The sequence below is a fragment of the Colius striatus genome, chromosome 3 (assembly GCF_028858725.1).
Source record: "Colius striatus isolate bColStr4 chromosome 3, bColStr4.1.hap1, whole genome shotgun sequence".
Taxonomy (NCBI): Eukaryota; Metazoa; Chordata; class Aves; order Coliiformes; family Coliidae; genus Colius; species Colius striatus.
In genome coordinates this window covers 54,445,544-54,465,000 of record NC_084761.1, presented here as the reverse complement: position 1 = coordinate 54,465,000, position 19,457 = coordinate 54,445,544, and the positions used below count along the sequence as shown (strand labels likewise).

General features: G+C 34.7%; 1 protein-coding gene across 3 annotated transcripts in view; it reads right to left on the bottom strand.

The window, feature by feature from the left end:
- The window catches only part of GRIA2 (glutamate ionotropic receptor AMPA type subunit 2), an 88,420-nt gene that overhangs the window by 4,927 nt on the left and 64,036 nt on the right, over window positions 1–19,457 (bottom strand). For all 3 annotated transcript variants that reach the window (XM_061994147.1, XM_061994145.1, XM_061994146.1), the window contains exons 7-12: window positions 18,125–18,292; window positions 17,744–17,848; window positions 16,954–17,064; window positions 15,627–15,833; window positions 14,761–15,131; window positions 10,605–10,803 (exon numbers count right to left, since the gene is read on the bottom strand). In XM_061994147.1, coding sequence (XP_061850131.1) covers window positions 10,605–10,803; window positions 14,761–15,131; window positions 15,627–15,833; window positions 16,954–17,064; window positions 17,744–17,848; window positions 18,125–18,292 — 1,161 coding nt within the window. The remainder of the gene's footprint in view (window positions 1–10,604; window positions 10,804–14,760; window positions 15,132–15,626; window positions 15,834–16,953; window positions 17,065–17,743; window positions 17,849–18,124; window positions 18,293–19,457) is intronic.

Genomic DNA, 19,457 nt, shown 5'->3' with positions numbered 1-19,457 from the left:
ACACTTCGTAACATTTACTTCAGAGCTGCAATTCTGCTATAACATCTATAATCACACTGTTTTCAAAATAAATTAATCAAGTATAAAAGCATCAGTAATGTTCTCACTATTTCCCAAGGTCTCACAGTTCTTGTAGTACAGCATTATCATTCTTCCACACTTACTTTTATTTTCTTATCCAGAAATGTAGTCTAAGAAGAATCTGAGGCTCAGATTTCTCTACCATCTCTGCAAATCTACTAGCATTAACAGTTCTGGCAGTACTAAGAACCATTGAAAGTTTTCTAACATCTAAATATTCCAATTGTTACCAGAATTTACATGTCCATTGTCACAGATGGCTTTTTGAAAGTTCCTTTGTAGATCAGTTGTTGCATACTCTGGTTTGTTATCTACACATACTCAGTTTACCCATTAATAGCAAAAGAGTTGGATCTATGCAGCATGACCAGAATGAGTAAGAAATGTGCTAAAGGTACAGTTGGTTTCTCAGATTCTTGGAACATCTGCCATATTGTGCATGCACTGTTGTTCCACCCAAGATCCTTAAAAATATGATTCTGAAAACTAGGGGATTAAAAAAAAAAAAAAGGTATATTGCATCACCTTTAAAAAGACAGTTCACAAAATAAACTATCGCTGTATACTGTAAGTTGTCAGTAAAAATCCAATATTGCACTTTTCTCTGCATGTAATTCACCTGATACATAGACAGATACAGCTAAGTGCTTCTAAAATACTGCAAATGGCATTCCATGTCTGAAAGAGACTCCTGTCTGCAGATCCGAGCCAGTCAGGCCATTTTATGTCTGAGAGATTCCATCAGCTTCACCAAGGCATGTACAGAAACTCTAAATCCTAAGTGCATAGCTTCTATAATTTTTTCCCCGAGTCTTGCTGCTGTTGTTCACTTTTCTGGAAGCAGATCTATTAGTGTCTAACTGTGCAGAGCACTCAATCTCCTCCTTTCTCAGCCCACTCAGGCTTTAACTCAAAAGTCCTCAGCCTCATATGAAGGAATTCAGTCTTCTCTGAATTCTCATTCTCTAAACTTACCCTCTAATTAAATCCAGATGCTTCATCCTCTTCCTTATATCCATCAACATTCATTTGGCAGCATACATTCAACTTGCTGCACGGGATTGACCACTAGAAACCACGCAAGGGATATCAAGTCTCCAACAGTTACAAAAATGACTACAGGATACTACATGAATTACCATAGGTTTGCCTCATAAAGGGGGAAACTTAAAATTTGTTTAGAGCTGTCTTACGTAGTTCAGTTCAACCCAAAGCAGGCAACATACTGGGTGCCTGTCACTATGCTTTTCATTAAAAGGCATCTGGATCCCAAGTTGTGAAAGAGATTATGTTGATACTTAAAATGTTAATTTTCATCTTGTACAAACATCCAAATACCAAATAAATAAACATTCTTTATTCCAGTTAGGTCATGAATAAGTTCATAAACTGCCTTAATTGTCTTATCTTATGCCAGTGTTTCCTGGTTTATTAAAATGACCTTTTGCAACAGGTTTTGATACATATCAAGTCACAGAGCAAAAGACTGTTCTTCTTTTGCCACTTAACCTCAAAAAAAATGCAGCTCCCCATTTCCCCTCACTTCACAGAAAACTGATTGCAACAGGTGAGAAGAATGAGACAAGTCCCACAACAGACTGCGGGGCTGGTGCTGGACTGCTGAACAGGAAAAGGCACAAGAAACAGATTTCCCAAATAGTTGTGTCATGTAGAAATCTCCCACTAGGTGGCTCACAGGGTCCTTGCTGTATAAATGAAGGTGGAATACCTGACCTAGCAGCTACGGTAATCAAAATCTGTAATGAAAAACGTCATCAGAAAACAGCATTCAGAGTTTGTCATGGCTGCACCATCCTCTGCAGCCACAAACAATGAAAAGCATTACAGTAGAATTCATACAGTTCAGACTTGATCTTTACTTAGTCCTTGACCTTGTCTAGAAGAGTAATGAGGGGATATTTGCGACTTCTAAGGGTTTTATTTATAATGCTACACATACACAATATATCTAGTGATACACTCAGTTTTCCGATTTTTTTCATTTTATTTACTTCACTAGTTTGTTTTTAGAATTTTTTTCTTATTTGAAAGGTAGAGCTAAAGAATATGGAAAAAAGCTATGTTAAAGAGACCTTCATCTACCCATTCCATGCACACACATACACTTAGAAAGTCAATGTTATCTGATAGTTTAAAAAAGCATGTACACTTATTCCAGTTCACATACATTAAGGGGACAAAAAAACCCAAAACACACTACATTGTCATTTAAATTTGGCCAGTGCTATAGCTGACCACATATTTTATTCCCATGCAGGTCTTCATCTCCTTAAACTGCACTTGGAAAAGCGTTCAGTCATCCACAACAGCAGACTAAGTCATGAGGAGACAGGATTCTCATGAATGTAGGATTCCATTTCTGTAAGTTTGGCTTTCACACCTCTTATATCACAGAATCATAGAATGCTTTCTTTAATGGCACTAAAAACTAAAAACCAACATAACTTGCTTTTATGCAACCCAAACAATAGCAAATATAGATTGCCATATTATTGGACTACAAGAATGGAAAGATTTTGCACTTCTCTCAATCATAGTGGCTGATTGCTACTGCAAGGTGACACTCCAGTGTATATGCAGAATTTTAAAAGATAATTTTAACTCTTGTATTACAACAAACATCGACACGACAGTACAAGACCCTAATAAAAAAACCAATGAACACTTCTCCCAATGTTTACCATTTTTCGAAAATACAATAACTGATAAAATAATAACCCAGGAGCTAACAGTTTTTTTGGTATCCTGTCACCACTGGGCATTTTAACTATGAAAATTATTATTCTTACAAACTACACAACCCGTTTAAATGCAAAATACTGCCTTCATTAAGAAACTCATTAGGAAATTAAATTATGCAAAGCTTTATCAAATTAATTAACTGTATTTTGTGGGTCATCAGATAACTTTTCCATTTTGTCATTCAAAGACCTATTATTCTTAAAATTAGGGTGCTGTAATTAGTATGTCATTGGCAGAAATAGGTCCTAAGACTACAAATATTCTGCTAGATGATGATCTTGTACTGTGGAAGCAGAACTTCAATTCTCAAATATGGTTTGTGTAACAATCTTCTTGACCTTCCAAAATGAATAAAAGGACAGGAACTAGTACTGTCACCAGTAGCTTGACACTATAATAACAAATGAATCTGGCCAGTTTACACAGTAAATCAATTATTGCTACATCCAACAAACACAGTTTTTCAGCCTATTTAATTAGATCAAGGTTAAGTACTTGAAAACATTTAAAAACTTGTTTACACTGAGTGAATACTTAAGGTGAATGAAAGTTCAAATAGATGGTAGATCTAAATTTTATAATATGGTGACAATTTTATTCAGTGCTCTTAAAATTAGTTAAGTGTTTTTAGATACAGTTTTATGGCTTTCAAGCTTCCATTACTGAATTGAGCTACTTAAAATATTTTTAATATTTTTGGTCCTACTAATGAAAGGTTTAAAACTTTCTACCTGAAGAGCTTATTCCTTAAAATCCTGCGGGAAGTAATTTTCTCCTACAATGTGCAAGACGAGACTTAATGTCATCATCATATTCTTCATCTAATTTAAAGAGCCAAGTGTTTAAGATGGCTTGTCTTACAGAAGGATGTTAAGATGTTTCAAGACCATTTAACTGCTGTTAAAATGACTCTGCCTCTGAGGCTTATTAATTTCAACAGAATCAAAATTACTCCCCATTATTCAGCAAATTCATAAAATTAAAGCAGATAATTTCAATCTCATTTCTTGAAAAACTCAGATAAATGTCACACAAACTAATTTCTGCAACGATGACTTAAATCTATCTATTCTTTTTGAAGCGCTGGTCATAAGGAAAATCTGCTGTCCAATCCCAGAACTAACTTTGCTGTAATAAACCTACTGATAGAGGAATAGTCGTAATACAGTCACATTGCAGTATCTACTACATCACTATAATATAAATGTAGATTTGTAAATAGGATCTTGATTTGATCAGAGGAAACTTGATAAACATAAAGGAAACAGTATGTTACATAAACTGAACTGAAAAAAACCCCAGCAAATAGTAGATTTTCAAACCTCATGAGTGAAAAAAGAATGTGAGAAAGTGTATCTGCTGTGTGGTGAGAAAAATCCAGAGATCAAAGACAATTCACACATGACCATAAACTGGATGTATACTTTAGCTTTGTTTTTGAGAGTAATGTAAAAGAAGAATAAATAATAGGAATGAAAGTATATAAAAAATCAAAACACAATGGATGCAAGACAAAAAGAACTTATTGCATCCATGTTGCAGAAGGGGGAATAAAATAAATCCCCAAAATATGAAAGCACTTTCTCAAGCAATCATAGATCTGAGGTGAGCTGCAAGTATTATTCCTGGAGTCTAGGACCATAAACCTACTGCCTGGGCTTAATAAGAATGTGAAAGATTTCAAAGAAACTGCTGTTTTTTTGGTCTGAAGTACTGCACAACATGCTTCAGATGACATTTTAGACTGAAAACAGTTCAAGACACAAATTACTGGGAGAAAGTTCTTTCCAGAAAGACAGAGACATTTTAATGCCTTTGTACAACGCATTGCTGAGAACTGAGGGGCCTACAATGTACACCTCTAAACACTCACATTCAGGAACAATTACTTCAAACTATGACACACAGAATAGCTAAGAGATGACTGGATGATTAAAATGCCTTGCTTGGAAATCAAGAATAAATACAGCTTTGTTGACAGAGATGAAAGGTCAGAAAAAAAATCTCATATCTACTCTGTATTAATGTATAGAGAAAATAAATACTCATAAGAAAAAAAAGTCTACATAATAATGTACTGTAAAAAAAGAGAGTAAACCAGTTATAAATACATTTAGACTGGAAAATAATGTGTCCAACCATAGCAAGTGTGGTACTACAGAATGACCTGCTCCCAGGAGGAGTGAAAATAAAATTTATCTAATTTATATTTATTTTAGAGTGTATCAATTTATAAAATAAATCACACTATAATGCAGAAACTTCAAACTATACTGGTGCAAATTCAATTTTATCTAGCACAGAATTAGCTGCTATATAGCACATTTTGATTAAAACATCTAAGAAAACTTGATGGAAGATAAGATCAGTGAATAGTGTGTTTCTTTTATCAGATACATCTTAACCTTACAAATAAACATCAAAAAATTTATTAGAAGGGAATCCATTTTAATTTTTAATAAATATTATGCAAATACTAACTTGAAATTAAGCTCTCTGAATAATATATGTAACAAAGTTTATGAAGGATTGCAGTGTTTTGGTCACTGAACTTGCTGAGCTGTCTGCAAAAAACATTAGGATGAGACGTTTTGAGGAAAAAAAAAAGTAAGTATTGATTACTGCATTCTTTCTTTTAAAATGATTTTCACAATGGCCTAAATCAATTCTTTCGTGTGTTGCCCAGATGCAAAGAGCTCAAAAACCAAGGAAACAACTGAAAATTAATCACTCAAACCTTCTAGACCACAAAAAAGTTTAACCATTAATCTGCTACGGGATGCAAAGGGCTGTCTCCATTATCTCAGTGTTCAGATCTACCTCTTCTCAGTATTTCAGCTATGTACTTTTTTCCACCAAACTTAAAAGGGCAAACTCTTACTCTAATAGTATCTCCCTTGTGGATTCGTATAACCCCTGTCTCTTATGGTACCAAGTAGAGCCTGTGGTGAAAGATACAGAAAATTTCATAACTGAGCCTTTTGTCTCCTTCACCTCTTGAAAGCTTTTGTGGAGTAGCTCTGGAAATATACGTTCCATAATTCTCATACATCTCAAACTTAAAAAACTGAGGATGAAGTATGATTCACAATTCTTTACCTCAATCCCATTTAAAAAAAAATAGTGTTTCTTCACTTCTCACTGGTTTTAGGTATTTCCTGTGGAGTTTTTTTAGAAGCTTGAATATCTTGACAAGCATGAAGACAGATTAAGGTTTACAGGCAGACTACTGTATGCTTTCTTTTTTGCATAATCTCTTGTAATTTAATCATCAATTTAAATAGCTTTGTAAATTAAAAAAAAAAAGAACTCTGGAACACTAGACCATGTTGAAGATTCTCAGAAAAGACAATAATACTGATCTTCAGGCCATACTTTCTTTGCCTCCCAAAGGACATCACTTTTGCAGCAGAAATTACTCAAGGGCTCTTGTCAGCCCTTCTTATGTTTGTTGCTGGCTTTTCACTATGGATGATGATTTCTTTATAAGCCAGCAAGGATTATCATACTGGCATTTTTCCCATGCCCAACTTCTCATTCTGGATCTCCTCCTTCTAATGTGAGAATAAGCAACTCCTACATAATCTTTTCAGTGAATGCTAAAGAATATTTCTTTGTTATGAAGCAATTATGCTTGTGTTTACTTTGGCAAAGGATCTACTCTTAAAGGTCACCAGAACAGGACAAAAAGAGGTTGGTCTGTCCAGATCATACTGTTGGTTCAAAAATAGATATCTATAAAAGGATTTAAAGTAAAAAATAATGCAGAGAGAATGTAAATTAGTCTAACTATTGCTCTGCATGTCATTTATTTCTGTTTGAGATCTCTTCTTACCTTACACATGAGACTAGTTACAATTAATCTTGTAAAGTCCAAAAAAAAAAAGTAGTATGATTAATTTAATTTGTCTATTGGATTTATATATATTTTTGATGAACAGAGTTCGGCATAGGGAAAACTCATGACTGAATTGCAAAAGTAGTCCACTGCCATTGCCCACAAACGTAAGTAAGGCGACTTCAGGAGTTAAAACAGGTAGATAATGCTTTAAAATTAATTCTCCAGTGTTAGGTGAGTAGTCATCTGTCTTCTTGAGTTAGTGACTTTTTTTTTTCTTCAAAGGTCAACTATGTCTCTCGGCTAATACACACATCAACTGCATTTACAGCAGCTGCTGTGAAATCACAGAAGGTCAAAATACTGTGTGACTGTGGATAGTGCCAATAGTAATGTCAAGAAGTAATGAAATTCACTATCCCATCATTTACCACTCCATCAAGTAGTATCTAGGATCTGACAATTATAGAGATGATGTGCTGGTGGTACAAGACCAACAGAAATGACTACTGAATCTTCCAAGCTGTGCTTGCAGTCCTATTCACATTCTCACTAGTATAACCCACTACTGAATCGAGAAAAACAATGCACTTTTGGAAAACCACAGTCACAAACATTTTCTTCAATATTTTGTCCATTACTTCAGAGTATATACCAAAGAGAAAATGCAACAGCAATGCACTACCCATCTTTGTTTAGGTTTTCAATTGCACTAAGAACTCTAAAAACCCTGTCCTTAAGACAGAGGCACTGGATGAAAATTACTCCAGTTCAGTGGAACAAAACTCTGAAGACTTCAATTATACTTGCAGTTCTTCTAGTAGCAACTTTGAGACCTCCTGAGGGAAACTACTACACATTTTTGCATTTACAAATACATAACCAAAAGATCTGATAGGTTTGCCATTAAAGAAAAAATGTATATCCATAACATTATTACTAAGAAATAATGTTTCCTGCTGATGTTTACTGCTCAGCAATGCTCCATCATAACTTTTTTGTTGTTGTTTTCAAACTACTGTTAAATCTATTGTTTCTACACTGACATTTTCTATGAAGGATGTACTAAGCTTCTGCTTCTTATCTTAAAGTAGCACTAGAAACAGTAGATTATAATGTCTTTTTATACCTTTTTCTCAGTTATGTTTCTTGACTCAGTGCCAATTGATGCTCTACTCACTGTTGGCAAGACCATCTCCTACTAGTCTGTACTACCTTTAAAGCTAGGGAGTAAAAAAAAAGTGCAAATAAAGTGCAAAGGCAATGTATTTTTTGTCATGAGTGCCAAGACTGTTATCTCCAAGTCAAGCTTGTATGCCTACTCCTGTGTTTTTCTAACCTGTTTCTGGATTCCTCTGTTTGCCATGGTAATCATTGGAACCAGTCACAGACATTGCAGACATGAACTAGAACATACCTAATGTAGGCAGTTGAAATTCATAGAATCATAGAATCATTTGGTCTGGAAGAGACTTAAGATCATCAAGTCCAGCCTTTGTCCTGGCCCCTATTAACCACTAGATCATTTCCCTAAGTACAAATTCTAGAATTCTAAACCAAAACATAGAACAGGGTAATGGAAAATCCCCGACACACCCAAGCTGATGTAAGCTAACAACATCTCAATGAGTTCATATAATTTAAGCAGTCACAGAAGCTGGATGAAGTCTTGAACCCATCTCAGCTATTCGGGATAGGATTTTTCAGCTACTTTCACCATCTAGCTTATTGCGAAGAATTCCTTTTTGGAAAACACTGAGAAACATCTCTTTTTCACTTATGTAAAGTATTATCAGAAAACGTTTCACTAACAAAGAAAATTTGATTTACTGTTCTCATTCTCAGTATGCAAAATCCCAGATTTTGTGCTGTTTCAGGAAGTAGGGCTCTACTAGTGAAGATTCAGATACAATATACACTCCACCAGTAGAAAACAAATTTACAAATAATGTCCCTTCTTGAAGACAAAATAGACTGAGGAAAAAAACACAACTGCTTCTTCTCGTTGATGACAGGAACAAAGAAAAGGCCAGTCCATTTTAGCTTGCTGCTAGAAAAATATCCAAGTTGTTTCCAACTGTTCAAACAACCTGAGTCCTAATTTCAAGTCATGTTTAAGTCACACATCCACTCCAACCCAGTCACCATACAGAAATACTCTGGGTAAAATTTTAGTCTTCTTATTGCTGGAGACTGCTTACACATTGCCTTCATCAGAGATAATTTAATTCTTGAAACTTGAGTTTCAGGTCTCCTAGAACGAAATTCTGACATCTGGTATTTTTAAAAAATAACTGGGCAAGTTTAAGTGATTTTTAACAAAAAGCAGATAGAGTAATCCAGCTAAGAGGTTGCATTACACATAGTGCACAAACTTATTTGTGACAGAAACTGCCAAGAAGAAATTTCCAGAGACCATTATACCCTTGCTTTTGCAGAGACAAAGTTAACGTAACAAAAGGTGCAGAATGTGCCCTCATGAAGCCTCCACCTGATTTTTTAAAAAATAAGTTATTAATGCTCAGGTAATCGCTAGAAGCATTAGTCGTGTAAAAGTGTAATTGTTAAGATGCATGTCTGTGCTAGAAGCACAATAAGTAGACACTGATGTGTGTGCATACAAACATTTCTTGTTCTAAATGAAAGCTTAAAAAACTCTAAAGAGGAACTATTCAAAAGAATCAACCTACTGTTAGTTCACATTTAATCCCTATTATAGCCATGACCTAAATTTTTATGCTCACAAAACCAGAAACATGTTCTTGTATGCTTCTAAATGCTTTTAAACACTCTTAGCACAAATCTGATCTCATTTTTACCAGCTTGCACACCTGATTTAGCCAACATGAATGCAATCAGTAGCAACTCTTAGTACTGGATTTATCATCAAAATCAGAAAAGAATGCTTTTCTGCACTTAGAACAAATATTCCTATTTCGTATGTTACCAGTTATGAACGCATTCTAGGATCCAGTGAAAACCATAACCTAGCAGTTACTGCTTTAACCATACAGGACATTAAAAATATTTGGGAGAATTTGCTTCATCTCACTTTCATGGCAGGCTATGTTTGAACTACAAACATAATATTTATAACTATTTCAAAATATATTTTGTTTAAATCTAACACGATCATCATTCATTGTCAAACACAAAAACAACAGCTTTTTCATATTTGTAGCACTTCAGATCCACTTCCATCTTACAAGGAAACACAGAGCACATAGACAAGGCAAAACAGTAATGGTGTTTTTCCCAATAGCCTTAGCGACTCCTTCATTTGTTGGATGGATTTGACCTTGTTAGCTGGTGTCTCAAGGTCAACCTGAGACTCACACATTGGAAGTCTCATGCATTTTTAAAACTGAAATAAACAGGAGGTAGAAAGTGAGAACTGACAGGCTTCCAAGGCATTGCTGTAATGCAAATACAAATAGCAACTGTGTTCAAAAGCAGGCAGCAGACTACAGCAGCCAATAGGGTTGTATCGCATTCCTCATCTGCAAGCTTGAAACATCACGTGAAATACTTATTAAAATGTGACCATGCATCTTCCTATGTCCCTATTCACTGCATGAGTACCTACAATATAGCAAAGCTATTAAATAGCTTTGATTATAATTGTTACCTCCTGTCACAGAGTTAGATGAATGACAACAGCTCCCTTCTCTGAACACTATGGATTTCTTTACAGTGGAATATTTTCTAGGTAACTCCTTGCAGCCACTTTTGCTTTGGATATTTACAACATGACCCTTATATTTATATAAAGATAATAAAATGTAACAATAACAAATAAACAAAACACTTGTACTTGCTGCACATATCACATTTTTATAGCAACTTTTCAATAAAGCTTAGGGAAAACCAAGTAAAGACCTAGTTAAAACAAAACAGAAATCTAAGAAGTAGAAATTCTTACCCTAAAAAATTCTTTAGTGGAGCCAGAATCTAATGTCCCATAAGCAATTTCTGTTTGCTTGGAAAGATCCTCTGCACTTTCAATGGGAGACACCATCCTCTCAACCGTCAGGAAGGCAGCTAAGTTAGCCGTGTAGGATGAGATTATGATGAGGGTAAAGAACCACCACACACCTCCAACAATGCGCCCAGACAGGGATCTAATAACAAGTATGAAATGGATTTGTAAAGTGAAATGAAAGTCCTGAAAAGGAACACATGTTATCAGTTTTATGCAAATGATGCATTATAATATAGGGAAGCGTTTCAGGCTACCACGTAGCGCAGCTCTGCATACTAATCCGATGGGAAATCAAGGCATACTCCTCTACATCCCCTGGCCTTTGCTGAATTCAGGACTCCAGAGTTACTTTAGGAAGAATTTAGTGATCCAGATCTTCAAAGTAACGAACACCCTGAAAGGAAACTGCTCTCATAATAAAATGCTATACTGAACACATAAACTTGCCCTTCCCTCTAAGGTGAATTTGTGTGACGCAATGGATAGGTGCAAACAAAATCAGTAAAACGGTGTCTTCAGATAAAACAGTATGAACTTTAAAATAAAGTGCCTTTGGCTTGCTAATTTTCCCAAGACATTCAGACAAAGACTGATTTCCACAAAACAATGGTTTATGCTGATGTGGACAATCTATACTGCATTATTTGCAATTAAAACGGGCCCAGGGAATATCCATAAATTACAAAGTGCACATAACTTCTGAAGGATGCAGATATTTAACAAACTGAGGACTGGACATGAAACAATCAGTGATAATACAGAAAAATGGTGAAGAAAGTGTATTTTTAAATAATAATAATCTGATGTTTTTAACTGCAGCTGGTGGGCTCTTACGGATCTTTGTTTTGCATCTCCTGCTCAAGAAGAGATAAGAAAAGAAAACTCAGGAAAATATATAAAACAGTATAGAGCACACAACTAGAGAAATTCGGTGATTTTCAGTACTAGACAACTAATAAGAGAAATATTGATATTGCCATTACTGTCAAGCTTGTCAATTTTTAATGACCCTTTAAATTTTTAAATTACTTACTGCTTTGTTTCCAAACAAGACATTTTAGGAAGGAGTACATAATCTTTGGAGATATACTTAATTACTTGGCAGAAATGTGCATATAGTTGAATCTAGTACTAAGGCACTATGGTAGCTTAGGAATGTCTTGATGTATCTCCACTATCTATTAAGTAAACAAATTACAACTCACTCACCGAATCTACTGCATAGTGAATGACACTTCACACTAACTCTGACAAAATATTTATATAGAGATATATAGCTATATATATATTTGTATATGTATTTAAACTTGATAGTTATGTAAAGCTGATTTATTAAACTGGGAACAAAAAAAACAGAATGAATTCTGGACAAATTATTTTTTACTACTTGCTATTGTATAAAATCTCCATTCAGACATGAAAAGACTTATTCTATGTGACAACAAACTCACTAATTCACTCTACTACATGAAAATCAAGTCAGGTAAGGTCCCAAATATGTTACTCAAGTGGACTGTTTCAAGTTCCTTTGAAACTAAGATATATTATGCAAACATGCTCCCTTTCACCTTTGAAAAAATATTACATATTTATTTTGATATGGAGGTAATCTGAGTATGAAATAATTCTAGTATTAAGAGATTGAAGTACGTGATAAATGTATATTTGCAAGGTAAAATCTCTGACAATGTATGTGCAATAATTGCTGATTTTATGGCATTTTTTGTTGATGACATCTGCTATAAATGATAATAATGTTCAAATATCCATGATTTGCCAGCACTGTTTGTATTATTACCACTCACTTTGTAAAAAAAGTATAAATTCAATGCCAATCCAGACACTATGCTCCTACATGACATTTTATATGTAAAATATTTTGGGTGTCATTTACATTCAAAATTTTCCCTTAAGGCCTATCCCCGTTAAATAAATACATTTTTTTTAATGTTCATTTCAAAACGTTTCTAAATATTTATAATGATACACTAGTATGAACCCACACTTTACAAGCACCTCATTCATCAGATCATTAAATATTAAAATTACAATTTTGGGGCACAATTATCTAAATTTGTGCATCAGATTTTATACTTACAAAGGCATTATATAGCAGTACTGAGAGTATACTCACAATTCAAAATATATGCAGAAAAATTTGCTATAAATTATTGTTATAATTTAATACAATATTCTATACTACTGTACCCTATTGTTTCTGTGTTACCCATGATAGCAACATGGGGATTTCCATTGCAGACCAGTTCCCAGGTGGTCTGGTCTTATTCAGCACTATCTTTTATTTCAGAGTCAGAAAGTCCTGGTTACTTGCCTAGTCTAAGATTCTTAAAGTGGCAGTCATTTTTACTAGAGAAATGACAGCAGCAACAGTGCAAAAATTAACTTTATAAAGATAATATGCTGAGATTTGAGGACACTCCTTTTCATATCTATTCTGATTCATTTGCAAGGGAGTTCAAATTTGATAGTGATAGTTGTGGTGCAAGAACAAAAATAACAGGTGTTTCCATCTCTCTTCTGTTTTTATATAAAACGGATAATACACAAACTACTTTCCTCAAAAACATCTTTATAATGAAATGAAGTGCTATTCAACACTTCATTGGAACTAAATCTTGAATCTCCAAAACGTTTTGAGTTTCATGCACCTTTTATGATACCTATTTACTATCATTATTCTTACATCATCTTTCAAAAGTTATTAAACCGTGCACAACACTGTCACGCTTTAATAACCAGTAAAATAATAAAGAGATTGTTATTCTACCATGGCCTTGATTCCATAAAATTATTTTTGTGGCTAATAGGGGACTTGGTAGACAACTAAACCTGTGAAATGTGTAATCGAGACAAAAACCTGACAGGACTGAAATTAACACAGCTTCTCATGTCCTAAAACAATTTGCTCTCTCTTCATTGTCTTGTATTTACAGTTCTCATCTAAATTCTTATACAAGTCCATTGCGTCTTTCATCATAAAAGGTGTCATATCTCACTGTGATATGCCAACCTTTACACAGAATTGCTACAGTTCTTACACAAGAAATGTTCTGCTATTTCCACAGTAGAATAAGTTGAAAGCCTGCTACTGCCTTTTGTGGTGCACTACTAAGAGTTAAGAAATGCTCCCTTGGTGTGATTTGTTTTGCACACTAACCACAAAATTCACTAGAAATTGACCTGTTCCCTGTCTTACTTGAAGATGTTTAAAAGAAAGCTAATTTGCTTAGTATAATTAGATAGGTCTTCTGATTTGGTTGCCTTAAACCCAGTTGCCCTGTTTCACTTGTTACTATAGTTCCTTCAAGCAGCAAGTAGTTATTTACCTACTTACTTACCGCTTTGCAGAATCAAAGCTAGAACCACTTGTGCACAAGGGAAATAGAATATCTAATGAGCTGCAAAGGAAGTGCTTTATAGTTGTCCCTAAAAAAGTAGGTGAAAATCCATGAGGAATTAAGCATTTATAAATTGGACCTTCAGATTCATTTTGGCTATTTCCTTTGTGACTTTTCTAAAACTAGGCCATGGAAAATCAGCAGTGTTTTGCAACTACTGACATGAAACTAGAGACATCACATGACTTACTTCAGTTCAAGGCTCTCCTGTAGAAAAACATTCAGTTAATAACTAGGTTGCTGGTTGTGAGTTTTAGAGGGAAAGTGCTGCTTGTGTAGTTTGTGACCAGTATGTTACCCTTTTTTCCCATTACAGTTGTTGTGAACCGTATGCACTATCAACTGTAAAATGGGAATATGCAGCAAAAACACGGTACCCCTCCAAGAAGGCATGGAAAGACTTGAACCTTATGCATTTTTCAGTCTCTGCATGGTGTATATAACTTCACTTGGCAAATATATGACCGATGTTAAGACAATATTGATCAAATACATCATAGCTCTCTGTCCCAGAGAACTGCTTTTATTTTCAAAGGACTTCGGTGATTTTAGGGAGTGAAAAAAAATCACAGTAATTAATCTCTTTCCGGGAGTGAAAATATATACATCATGAACCTCCTCTGGCTGAGATGGCTGAGACCAAAAATGCACAAAGTTGAAATGAGTGAGTAACCAACCTTGGCGAAATATCGCATCCTTGCTGCATAAAGGCACCCAGGGAAAACCACAGACTATTAAATATCCCAAATTCATTAGTTGATTCATTAGTTTGCGTTTCTCTTCCATCTTCAAATTCCTCAGTGTGCCACTCGTATGGGCTAAATCTGCTGACCAGGAATAAAACTACACTGACCCCAATGTAGGCAAAAACAATGCACATCCAGATTTCATATGCTAATGGATCAAGAAATGAAAACACTCCTGGCTTGGACTTCTGAGGCTTCTTGATCATTATTGATATCCCCAGGCTCATAAAGGGCTTTGAGAAGTCAATCACCTCTTCTCTCACCAATGTGATAGTTAATGGGGCGATTGCAATATCAGCTTTCTGTAAAGGAAAAAAAATAAAGCAAATAGCTAATACAATGATCAGAGCAAAGAATGATTTAGTTTCTATTACATTTCACAAATGGAAAATAGGACAGCAGAGACATCAGCCACATTTGTTTCACCAATAATGTCCAATGGAGAATTTCAGAAATTTTTAGTTGAAGCTGTTCTTACTGAAATACATATAACTGTTTGTTTGGGATATTCCAAGCTTCCCTTTTTATATATGCCTTTTTAAAAAGTATATGGCATTTAAAAGCAAAATACATCGCCTTTCACCTGGTCAGAAGTATGAAAAATGCATCTACTTTACCCCAAGCCCATTTGTATTTAAAATCTAATTACATGGTCTACTTTCAAAATTTTTCACGCCAATGTGAATTCCTATGAAAGGAATTAGATAATTTTCCTCTACTCTACAGACAAAACTAAAACAAATCCCACTCCTTCCATCAGTCATTTTTAATGACTTTATTTTCTGAGATTTTCTTACCCCATAAACAAGTTCTCCAACCATCCCATTCCAGATTTTCGTGTCTGCATCTCTTGCCCCATATTTGCCATCCCCAACAATCGTGAGCTTATATTTGAATCCACAATGCTTAGCAATTTCTGTAGCTAAGTCCACACAATAACCCTCATATCGATCATTTCCTTCAAGCATTTCGTGGTTTTTCTTCATCATGACGTATGGGGATTCCTGTACAGAAAGAAGTTGCTTTAGCTACTTGGTAGCAAGGCAGGTGTATCAGTTCTGCATGTCAATAGAGAAATACGTTTCCTTTTACATGTACAAAACAGAGACAAGATAACATCTGAATTTCCATGCTATGTAAATGTTAGCTATTAATTATTAATGACACATGTCCTTAACACATTTAATAGCTGTATTCTCCACATTTATACACAAATAACAATACTTACAGGTACGGTGATTCCCAGTAGTATGTTAATAATGACCATGAATGTTAACAGAAGTTATGCACTCAGAGAAGAAAGAGTAAGTTCCAAAATCAGTTACTTTCTCTCATACAATTTGGAAGGAAGAAGGCAAAGGTATTTAGTTGCTTTTGTTGTTGTCTTAATATAAGAAAATATTTCCTATTTCCCAACCACATCACCATCTGGGAAAACACTTCAGGCTCTCCAGGTTATGGCTTTATTGAATTTCTATACAAACAATAGGTAAGATATCTATGCAGTAAAGTTCTATCATCAGCAAAACTGGTTAAAAGTCATAAGTTATATTGAAGTAATATATCTCCTCTTTGCTTGTTATCAAACTATTCTTGCATCCAGTGAAATTTCTATGCTAGTCTGTGACTTGCCCAAAGTGACAAAAAAGCTGTATAACTTACAGGAAAACGCAGTTCAATGTTAGTTTATAAAGTCAGTTTCTAGACAACTAGAATACAATTTCTAGTGTTTTAATTTACACTTCATCAATCCATAGCAGCCACAGTTCTGAAGAATAAGAAACAGTCTCGTTCTTCAGCAAAATCCATTCCCTAAAACTAAAACTATAGTTCTGCCTCTCAGACAAAGTTCCTCTCCTTTGAAAGCAGGGATTTCATTTCCATGTACAGGTGTAAAAATTTTAACTTTCTAGGATGTTCAATAAATGACCATTTCTCTTCTACAGAACAAAACCACGGACTGAACGACATACATTTCCTTAATTTCCAGATTTTACTTATGTATCATAGTGAGTAACAGGTCACAACCTGAAATAATAAAAAGACAGTATATGTAAACTATAATGATGAGAAGCAAATCACTGTAGGACACACTGTCTTCTGAAAAAATATGAAGTTAATTACCAAAATAGTGGTGACAATTATAGTCTTATTCTCTAGTCCTGAAGATTCATTTCCAAGAGGGCCATCGAGAGGATTCACAACCATTTTGTCCACTTCACTCCAATATCCAATCTAAAGAGAGTTTATAGGATGCACAGATACCAATGAATACAAACTTTCATATAAAAAGTAAAGCATGTTATTAATATGCCCTTGATTTATGCTCACAGACAACTATTTTAGCCATGGATTTACCAGGGTAAATACTTCTATTTATGTAGTTAAAGGCTATAAAAAGAGTAAAAAGATTAAGCTAATGACTTTTGTTTAACATGGATATACCATTCACATATTAACGGGTTTTAGCATCAACATGACATGCTATAGGACTGAAACGGTTACAAATTACTCCAGATTAGGAAAACATGAGATATTGGCTTTTCCTGAAAAGTTTGGAATTAACAGCAGAAGAATAATCACACGTAAAAAATCATCACTGAAAAGCTGTATTCTGTGTTTGTCGTTTGAGAGCATATTTCCCCAAATACTGGCTCACATTTAGCAATTCAGATCAGAAAGCAAAAAGTTTGATCCACAAAACTGAAAAAAACCACTCTTACGTAGTACTTACCAGAAATGAGAATTTGTATGAGAAATAATACATATTTTTACCTTGTTCGGTAAGAGCATTGTAGAATACGTCTATGAATAAATATTATCACAAGGTATGCTTTAAGTAATCATTACCTACCTTAACCTGTTGCTTAGCATTGTAAAACCTTTAAAGACGTTGCAAGACAATTCAAATTACCTTCCGAGGCCCAGTACTTTTGAGTTCCATGACGTTTATTGTAAAATTGATTCTCTTTCCATTCTGATCAAACTTTATATTCCCTGTTAGACCTTCCACCTGAACCTATATAGATAAAGATGAAAGTGGTAAAGAGTTGTTTCTTTTTAGAAAACACATTTGGTATTTCCAGAAATTATTATTGATATTTCAAGAACATTCAGTTCAGACTCTTTCCATACATAACATGTTAACTTAGTATGAGACATGTTCCTGAGGAGTTCACTTGAACACTATTCCCAGTAAGATCCAGGCAGGTTAGGAGACTGGAAGATCCTTTTCAAGAATTTGTAGAGAATTTCACACATGCACTCATCCCAGCACTCACTCCAGGTAAGCTACCTGTTTCAATGCCCTTTCTATTTCTACACCATGACCCCAAGGTACAGCTGGATTTGCAAGACAATCTCCAGCATTTCCTCTTCTGGAAATTTCAATCCTCTGTTTACGCAAATTACGGAAAGCTTCTGTCATCACTTGAACAGCATCATAGGTCAGAGCAGATGTATACTGAAAAGAAGTGAAAACATTTAATTAAAAACTAGTTTCACCTTCACTATACCTTCCAATCTAGTTGTTAATCCATTAAACACAGAAGTATATTGAAAATAAAAAGAACCATAAGATAGAATTTAACCAGAACTGGTTTTTTCTAGTTTGGAGGTCACTGCACTATGAGGGCTGTATATGCAAATTAATTGTTTTCCATCAGAATGGTTAGGCACGGTGCTAATAAATCTAAATTGAAGATTTAGAGCTGTCTTCTGTGTGAATTACATTCATTTCTCACTATAACGGCAAAAAAGTTCTGTGTGCAGGCATGGATGGAAGTCTATTCATCAGTTGAAAGGAGAAAAAAGATGCAATTTCCACTACTTGAGTTAGCCTCTAAAAAGAACAAATTGTTTCTCTGATTAACGCTCTTCATGATGATCCATTTATATACTCTAGACTACACTTCCTCCCACATATATATGTATAAGACACATAACACATTTGTATATATGTGTGCTTAACTTTTATCCATTAAATGTAAGATCTTGGGAAGTTGCTATTTTCAAGTATGCAACACCTCGTCAAGACCATGCAAAACCTGGTTTGAGGCTGAGATGTCTGGAAGTAGTGCCCCTCACAGAGCAACACAGGTGAGGAAGAGACCCACATTCGTAATCTGACATAATATAAGGAGCATTACAATTTTTGAGACATCAGAGAAAATCCTGTGATCACATGCATTAGAAGCTGGGGCTAAACAGTCAAACGGAGTTATCTTCAGTGATTGGAAGATTTTACATCTTAACTAACTGAACAGAAACCATATCTGCGCATACACTGAGGAATTTGTTGTATGGGCTTTATGAGTCCAGAACATTGCAATTACAGCAAATATAAGGGACTTTTTCAGAAATATGAACCACAATATAATTATTTACAGCATTATGAATAAATTCAATGATCCCTATGAAGGCTGTTAGATGGTAAAAGTATATAAACTGTAAAGCAGAGAGAAATGATATATTAGCACTTTGCTTCAATGGCTCAGATTTTAATGAGAATTTTAACTAGCTAACTCAAGTCATGCAGAAAGCTCTTATAATTGTAACCAAGGCAGGCTCCTGAATTGAGGTCATTTTTGTATGAAACTGTTAGACCTCGGAGAGGAAGAAAAGGAAGG